Source organism: Bos indicus x Bos taurus, chromosome 29 (genome assembly GCF_003369695.1).
Source record: "Bos indicus x Bos taurus breed Angus x Brahman F1 hybrid chromosome 29, Bos_hybrid_MaternalHap_v2.0, whole genome shotgun sequence".
Classification (NCBI taxonomy): domain Eukaryota; kingdom Metazoa; phylum Chordata; class Mammalia; order Artiodactyla; family Bovidae; genus Bos; species Bos indicus x Bos taurus.
Genome location: NC_040104.1, coordinates 15,011,032 through 15,020,052, shown reverse-complemented (window position 1 = coordinate 15,020,052; position 9,021 = coordinate 15,011,032). Strand labels below are relative to the sequence as shown.

Sequence of the window (9,021 nt, the reverse complement as noted above, 5' to 3'; positions counted from 1 at the left end):
CCGTCAAGAGCTCCATCCCGCCCCGCCCATTCACCCCTGCAATCTGGCCCCCAGGTCCACCCCTCCCGGCTCGGGGCGGCCACCAGGTCTCATCAGGACATGTCACTTCCCTGCAGGAAGGTAGCAAAGAGAGCACTTGACCTACAACCAGAAGACTGCACTCACGTCTTGGTTCTTTCTAACCTCAACTCAGACGCGGGTTCTCTCAGTTAAAAGAGGAATGACCACGCCTATCTCACAGATCTGCTTTAGGAATCAAACGTCTTTGTGTCCAGTGAGCTGCTCTAACTTTCTCTGCACCACTGCAACTTGCCTGATACTGCCCTCCAACTCCACTTCCTCACCCTGACTCCATCAAAGAATGTCACTCAACTTTCATGGGTGAGGAAAACATTCTTAATAACCTGGATACTTTCCTGAGAGACAGGAAAGCCCCATGGCTGCAGAAAAGCTTTACCACCCAACACCCACTCCAATATGAGAGGCACACATTGTTGACAACCAGTGCTTTTAATTACATTTTAAAACCACATTCTGAGCTCTGCCCATGGCTCAGTGGAGACTGAGAACCGTGAACACCCAGGAGCTAATGACAATAAACCCAGACCCACGAGGCAGCTGTGGCCACATACCCCCCGGCCCCACCATATTCTGGTGCAGAAGCAGCAAAGTTCTACTCAAGGGTCAGGTAGGAAGGTTTTTGTACTTGAAGCTGTGCAGTCCCTGTGACAACTACTGAGTTCTGCCTTCTAACTGGACGCAGCCACAGACCATACCTAAGTGAATGGGTGTGGGCTATGTTCCAGTAAAACTTTATTTACAAAATCGGGTTTGCTGACTCTTGCTCTGGAGCAAAGCAAAACATATCATCTCTGAACCACAATAAAACTTGTGCTGTGAAAGCAGTTATGTGTCCTGGCTTCCGCCTACTCTGTCCAGTGGCTCTGGATGTACATGTAGACAGGCTCGACAAGGAGGACAGAGTCAGCAGGTGAAGGGTGGACCGCGGTCGAGATCCTGACTGCCCATCTTTAAGCAGAGCTGCCACACTAATTCCACTTCTGGGACCCCACATGACCTCAATGCCCACGTCTCTCCCCCACCTCATGGCCACTCTGCTAGCATGCAGCCATCAAGTCAGCCACTAACTTACTAGGGATCTTGCTGTTCTTTCACTCTCGTCAAAAAATTAAGTAAATATGACTGCAATGCAGGAGACCTGGGTTCGATCCCTGGGTCAGGAAGATCCCCTGGAAAAGGAAACGGCAACCCACTCCAGTATTCTTGCCTGGGAATTCCATGGATAGAGGAGCCTGGGCTTGCTGCAGTCCATAGGACTGCAAAGAGTTGGACACTACTGAAGCAACTTAATATGCGTTTTTTTGGGGGTGGGGGCATGTCTAAGCCCAGGTTTCTCCTTGATAGAGATGTACAACAGGTTTTTTCAAAAAATGTTACATAAAAACATCTGGACACAGAACACCGACCCAGACCACCAATCACAGACAAGACCAGGGTAAACACAACCCCTGCACAGAACGAGTCTCACTCACCATCCACACATCTGTGACATCAGCCCGTCCCCAGTGTCTCCTCTTGGGATAGCTGGGCTCATGTGACCACAGTGAGTTCACACACCCCCACCAGAGACACTTCTCCTGGACCAGACAGGACAGAGCTCGGGGGCGCAGCACACCTGGCGCAGCCCACTCCCCGCGGAGCGCAGCTGGGCAGCCAGCGTCGCACCGCTGGCCTTCCTCAGACAGACACCCACCCCGCCCGGCAGAGGTGGGTGAGGCAGCCACCCGCGCTCCTGCCCTCCCAGCCTGAAGGCCGACTGGCGTGGCATCCGGCCGCTGAATGTCTTCCTCCCTGAGAATCACTGCTGCTCGGGTGCCTGCTTAGGAGATGGGGCCGTGGTCACGACGACGGTGGAGACGGCCTTGGAGGAACCAGAGGCTGTTCCCTGCTGAAGGTGGGATGCGGGGACTGTCTGGATGCGCACCTGTGCACAGAAAGAGCGTCTGGTGGGCAGATGGCCAGCAGCCTGCAGTGAGGACGAGCGCACAGGGAAGGGAGTAGCCCGAGCCCTGAGAGGGCACTGGGCCTCACCTGTGTGGCCTGACCCTGCTGTTGGAGCTGCTGCAGCTGCTGGGCCGTGAGGAAGCTGACTGGCTTGTTGCCAGCGATGAGCTTCGCACCCGCCGGCATGGTGGTGAGGATGATGTTGCGGCCCAGCCCGCCGAGGCTGTGGGGGAGAGGCGTGAGGCCAAGCCCGGGCCAGGGGACCCCAGCACTGGACTGACGGGACACCAGCCAGAGATCCCCCCCTTCCTCCAGCTGCCACACTCCCGTGTCAGACAAAGGCCCCTGGTGCTCTGGATGAAAAGGCTCTGTGTCTACTTGGTGACCGGCCAGGGTCAGGATGGGTGCCGGGAGGTGTGTGCTCCCAGCCACAAACCCGGCCCCAGGGCAGCTGCCCAGAGACCCAGACTCCTGTCTTCACCTTCACTCTCGTCAAGTCAGAGCCACAAAGCTCTGGACCCAGGGAGGCCCTCGTTCTCTGCACCATCACACCCCAGGGCCTGACTTTGCGGGGAGGCTTCCCTAACAGCACGCCGGTCACCGCCCACTCCACCCAGTGCCTCCTGTCGGTCCCTTGCTCTGTCCCCAGAGCATGCACTACCACCCCATAGACGAGGTTAGTTCACTGTTCCTACAGCGTGAGCCTGTTGGTAGCACTGACCTCACTTTATCCCCAGCACCTGAAACAACCTGAGGTGCTTGAGACACCGTCAAGCACAATGAAGGAGCCCAGGAACCAGCCGCCTTCCCTGTGCCCTCGTGTCCAGGAGCCCCCAGCACTGCCTCCCCCACCCACCACAGCACTTACTTGGCACCCAGGTTGCCTTTGATGATGGGGGCTGTGACCACACTCTTGCCCTTCATGGGCTGGCTGATGACAGACAGCGGAACTGTGATCCGTGTAGGCAGCTTACCCTACAGAGAAACAGAATCAGGTTTATGAGAAGGAGGAGGCAAGGACCACCGTGCAGCGTCACCCAGGGGCCGGGCCGCAGGAGCCAAAGAGTCCTCTGTAGGGCCCAATGCTCCTATAGCTGGGGTCCAGGTAAGGGCTCGTGTGTTCTACCAAGGGTCATCTGTCTGTGAGCCTCCTCCTTCCTGCTGAATCAAAGCAGCCGAGGGCACCTGCCGGCATCAGGATAAAACGTGCCCCCGAGCCACAAAGGAAAGCGTGTGTTCCCTTCACGGCAGTAGAGGCTGGGTCCCAGAGGGAAGGCTCTCACTCATCCAGCACCCCGACACTTGGCACAAGGCAGCCAGGCGGAGGACCTGAGCCGGGACAGAGGCGATCAGGAGTTGTCATGGTTAGGTGCAGAGTAGGGGAGCACACAGCAGGGCACATTCCCGGGTACTGTTCCTCCCAGAGATGAGAGAGGTGAGCTGGGGACACTAATACTAAACTCACCCAAGAGAGAAGTGCACCTCACAGTTAAATGTGGGGAAGGAGCGCAAAGGGAGCTGGAGATGCCTGGCGTGTCTGGGACTTCAGGATGGTTGGGGTAGGTCACTACAGCCACCAGTTTTTAGGTGGCCTGGTTTTAACCTTTGGTTGATAAAATTTATACACGGTAAAATCTTGTGTAAACCTGACTTGAAAAAAATAACTCAAGAGGAGCAGTCAACAAGATGCAAAGAAAAGGAATCAATATTTCCTACAGGCAAACTGGTTCTACAGCAGCCAGGCACTCGGGAGGAAACCTGTCCCCCGGGCCGGACACTGATCTCCAAATGAGTCAACTATAGCCCCAGAGAAAGCACTGAACGGTGCCAGCAGGCCAGAGGACGCGGCCAGGTGGTGCCTTCAGGGAATCGACTGAGGGCTGCATGGCTGTGCTAAGAACCCGGCGCTGGGGAGACTTCAGAGCAGCACCCACCGACGGTGCGTCCCTCTGTGAGCAAGGCAACAGCTGCCTAGGCACCACCCCTCAACCTGCCTGCCCCACCCGGAGCTCTCTCCTTACAGTCACCCCGACTGATGGCCACAAGCTGGATGCCGCGGGACACACCTGTGTCAGGACTCAAGAGAAAAGTGGATCAAGTGAGCGCCGTTTCTTCGTTGCCTTAATTCTCTGATGTGAGAACCTCAACACACACCTCCTTTAAAGCCAGGCTGCACCTTAGGGCTGGGTGCCTGGCTTTCCTACCGTGTTGGTCCTGCTCTCCCCATCACTCGAGCTTTTATCCTAATCGATGAGGTTTCACTATACGGCTTACTTAGAGAAGTCAGACTGCGCTCTGTACTGTCCAGATGCACCTGCCATACAGAACAATGCCCCCTACCCAGAGGCTAAAGAATAAACACCTGCTCCCCAAAACACACCTGTTGATACAGGAATCTGGTTTACGATAAGGGCAGTATCTCAAATTAGTTGGGAAGAGACATACTACGCAACGATGCTGGAATAATGTGAAAAATGAAGGAGGAGCTTATTCAGACATGACATTCACAGAAATACATTTCAAGTGGATTTATCCATTATACTTTTTTTAAACTCTAAAAATATTTTATGAAAACAAGAGCCGACATCTTCATAACCCTGGGCTGAGGCATAAGGCAGTGAAACCTAGGAACCAGAAAATGCTGATGATCTAATCAGATAAAATACCTGCAGAGCAAAAAGGCTTCACATGCAAGGTTAAAAAATGACAGACTGAAAGAAAATATTTTCTACACATAAAAGAACTAATATGTGAAAAATATAAAGGTTGGTACGAGCTCATACAACATGAAAATACCAGAAAAACACCCCAGAAAAACAATGGCAAATATCCCATTCACCCCTGGAGAGCCCTCACCAACCTCCCCCAACAAAGGGATACCCACCCCACCAAAAACCAGGAAAAGAGAAAAAGAACCCCAGTAAGACAGGGACATAGTGATTTACAGAACAGGCTCTCACGTGCTGGTTAAGGGGTAAGGGAAACAGAAGGCTAGCTGACGCAGCGTAGGCTGGTGTGGTCTTTCTCTGAACACAGCGGGAGTGTCGAACGTTTGATGCGTACCTCCCCGGCCCACTCCTGAAACACTGTCCCGTGTTCACACAACAAACAGGCCCCGTAGCGCCGGGTATTAACAAGGGACAGCGATCTCATTAAAAGGGCACAGTCTCAGCGTACAATCTGGAACAACCCCCACGACGTACTTTTAAATGAACAAAGCAAATCACAGAACAGTATACAGACTGAGGTTTCTCATAGGAATCTTAAAATTTCGTGCATATGTATGAAAATGCTCAGAAAAAGGACTTGGAGGATAAACGGCGAAACACCACTAGTGACGAGCCTCACGAGAGGGGAACCAGAGGGTGGAAGAGAAAGCTCGCATCTACTCCACGCACCTCCGCGCTGCTTTACTGTTACGAGAACTACTGCCCGTGCCACACTTTAGTAACGTGTTTCAGAACTAAACAAGAGTCACACAGTGAATAAGCCTGTCTGGGTCAAAAGAGGAGACAGACTGGGCTTCCAGTCTACACCCCTGAAGTTACTCACGGCCTGGGACGTGGAGACAACCGCGGTGCTGACTGGGACCTGCCGCACGGCGGGGGCTCCGGTCCCGATGCTGATGGGGGCACTGGCCGCCCCAGAAGCCACAGCCACGGTCTTGGACACGGCAGCGTTCACGCTGGGCATAGACACGGCCGACGTATGAACAGTTCCAGACCCACCAGCCACTGAGGGCCCTTGCTTGGTGTGGGCTGCGACCGTGATGGTCTGGCCTGCTGTGGGGGGCATCACCCCCAGGCCCTGCACGATGCGAATGGTGGCAGCTGGTTTCGCTTCCGATGAGGCCACCGTGTTTTTCCCCTTCTGGTCGGCCACGCTCACGCCGAGCGCTGGCATCAAACGCGCTGGCTTGAGATCAGGAGTCACTTTGACCACAGTGGTCCCTGTTGGAGTGGACGACGGGGCAGTGGCCACACCGGCCTTGGCAGGGCTGTCAGTGGCATGAACGGGGTTGGATGTGACATGGAGGGTCGCCGAGATGCCTTTGCCCGTGGTACCGGCGCCCGTCCCAAAGAGGTCCTGGGTCAGTTTGACTGTGGTGACCTGGGACTTGGCCAGCGTGGCCATCATGTCTGGGGTGATGCGCAGCACCGTCTGGCCCTTGGCGTCCGTGGTGATGGAGGAGGGTGGCAGACGCAGCACGTCCTTGCCCTGGATCCGGAAGTTGGTGGCTGTGAGGGGGACGCTGCTGCCCGTCTGGGGCTTCACGCCAAGCTGCCCAGTGATTGCCACCTGCAGGGAAAGAAGAGCACTGACACACATCTTCTCCGGGCTCAACGGGTTTCAGGGGAAAGCCAGGGAACCTCCATTGCAAGAGATGTATGTTTCCTGTACTTTCCTAACTTTTTACTTTGAAAAATGGAGGACGGTCACCAAAGTAGAGAACAGCCTAACAAATTCACATACCACCAGCTTCAGAAGTCACCACGTGGCCAGGAATATCTATTTCTCCCCACTCTTCAAGGGCCCGGGTGGAGGGAGGGAGGAGTTGGAATATTTTAAAGTAAACCGATAAACATCATTTTGCTCATCAACACTTGTCCCTGGGTATCCAAGGCTGCTCCAGACCTTCACATAAAATAGCCCAGGACCAAATTTAAAAGTAACTATCTATTCTTACCTAATAACCACCTGGTAAATATTATAAGACACACTCACATTTCTCCTACTGTCTCAAAAACATCTAATTATGGCTGAGCCAACCTCCACTTTGAGGCAGCACCACACTCGGTGCTGAAGGGCTGCACCCTGGGACCAGACTGGTTTTCACACCAACGCCTACTTACCTAGAGCCAACATCCACATGCAACAGGTACGACCCTCCTAGCCGAAGAACTGTGTCTAGTGAGCCAACCCCCACCTCTGCCGGACCACTGAGTGTCACAGTGCCGCCCCCACCCTAAAGCATGCCCACCCCTGCCTCACTCCACATCCCCCTGCAGCCTAGGTCTCCGCCCTCAGCAAAAGCAAGGCTATCTATCACCGTCTCCCCTGCCTTGCCTCACATTCTATCGTGAACCCGTTCCCCAAAATCCATGACCCAGTGTGCCGGTCAAGCTCACTCACTACCCCTGTCCACTGAGTGCTCACTTCTCAGGCCTCTACACACGCCTAATGCTGGAGCTACACGGCTGCTACCCACTCCCACGTGGCTTCCCTGCTTCTGCTCTTGGCTCCAGTGTCCACGGTGCACAAGCAGGGGTTTCTTTTTAATTTATGTATCGTTAATTGAAAGAAAATTGCTTTACAGTATTATGCTGGTCTGTACATCAACATGAACCGGCCACAGTGACCTATGTTCTCTTCCACCTGAACACCCCTCCCAGCTCCCTTCCCAAACAGGAATCTCTGTAAGCGTAAAGTAGGTCAAGTCATCCCAGCCCACAGTCTTTCCACGGCTCCCGTCACATCTAAACTAAAGGCGAAGTCTGAGCTAGCTGCTGGCAGCCTCGCCTTCTAACACCTTCACGTGCTCAGGAGCGTCCAGCTGCTTTCCCGTTGCTCCCCACACACTCCTGATGGAGGCCTCTTCACGTGCCATTCCCACACCTGGGAGGCTGCGCCTGGAAAAGCACAGCACGGCGTGTGCTCTCCAGCTTCGCTCACCTTGCTCATGAGCCCCCTCCCCAGACAGGCCTTCCCTCATCAGCTGCCACCTCTGCCCATCACCCTTGACCCCCGCCCTTCCCGCTGACCGACTGTCACGGCCTTATGGAATTCACCCCGGAAGTACGTGCCTGTCCCCCAGAGCTGTGACATGTGACACTACAAGCCTCGGGACAGCAGGGACCTGGTCCATGTGATTCACCCCTTGACCCCACACCCTGCAGTGCCCGGCACACAGAGGGCACTCAAGAAACCTTCGTTTGACGAAGAAATAACTTTGCTTCATCATTAGTAGTTCCGTTTCTTCACAGTAAAATGGGAATAATCAAAGTGGCTGCCCTGCGGTGTCAGGAGAACGACAGCACTCAGCATCTACAGCACGTTCAGCACCACCCAGGCCCTGCTCTCAGCAGTCGGTGCGATTCTGCCCAAACAGTCCCTGCAGCTCCACGGTTATCCTCACGCACACACCGCTATGAAAGCACAGACACACACGTTCCGTTTCCACAAGTGGAAAATGAAATGCCAACACCACCTGTCCATCCGTTCTACAGGGTTTTAGATAAGCACATCCGTGAAAAGTTGACTCCAAATCCAAGGACTCAGCTACTAAATCCTGAATTACATGGAGAGAAACAAAAAAACCCTTTGCAGCATCTCCCAAGCTTGCACTGCCCTTGCTGGAAACTCACACTTGAATAGAAATGAACTCAGAATCAGAGGTCACAAACCACTAAGGTCTCCAACTGTCCTCTGATTCTGGACAAAGTACTCAGACCCGTGCAGAGAGGCTTCATGTACCTGCTTGATAATGTTCTGTCCTGCGACGCTCTGAAGAACAGCTGCCGTGGGGGTGCTGGGAGTGGGGCCCCCAGGAGAGCTGGTGGCAGGCTTGCTTGTGGGCTTGGCCGCCGCAGGGAGACTTGTCACCGTGAGCCCTGCCGACCCGGGTCCCGGCCGCTGCACGGTGGCCGTCGCTGTCTGCGCTTTGACTGGAACAGTGGCCATGACTGTCTAGTTCCGGGCAGGAGGCCGAGAGTTTAGACAGGAAGCCGCAGACCGGAACCCAGAAAGTCTCTAGCTGTCACCACCCAAGACGCATTCCCTTAGAAGGGTTTCTAAGCTTATAGTACCGAGCACTCACTACCCCCTGAAGTGGACAGTGTGGAGCTCTGACATGCTAGTAGAACAGCTTAACTTTCAGAAACACTTTCATATCTAACATCTCACTTTAACCATGCAAAGAGAGGGGAAACACCATACCCCTTTACAGCACAGGGGCCTGAGGCAGGAGACTCTTGTCTACAGCCCCACGATCAGTGG

General features: G+C 54.3%; 1 protein-coding gene across 6 annotated transcripts in view; it reads right to left on the bottom strand.

The window, feature by feature from the left end:
* Positions 1 to 491: 491 nt before the first annotated feature.
* The window catches only part of NFRKB (nuclear factor related to kappaB binding protein), a 32,737-nt gene continuing 24,207 nt past the window's right edge, over positions 492 to 9,021 (bottom strand). For all 6 annotated transcript variants that reach the window (XM_027531311.1, XM_027531313.1, XM_027531314.1 and 3 more), the window contains 5 exons: positions 8,500 to 8,712; positions 5,578 to 6,324; positions 2,894 to 3,000; positions 2,113 to 2,248; positions 492 to 2,005 (listed from right to left, as the gene is read on the bottom strand). In XM_027531311.1, coding sequence (XP_027387112.1) covers positions 1,880 to 2,005; positions 2,113 to 2,248; positions 2,894 to 3,000; positions 5,578 to 6,324; positions 8,500 to 8,712 — 1,329 coding nt within the window. In that variant the 3' untranslated portion in view covers positions 492 to 1,879. The remainder of the gene's footprint in view (positions 2,006 to 2,112; positions 2,249 to 2,893; positions 3,001 to 5,577; positions 6,325 to 8,499; positions 8,713 to 9,021) is intronic.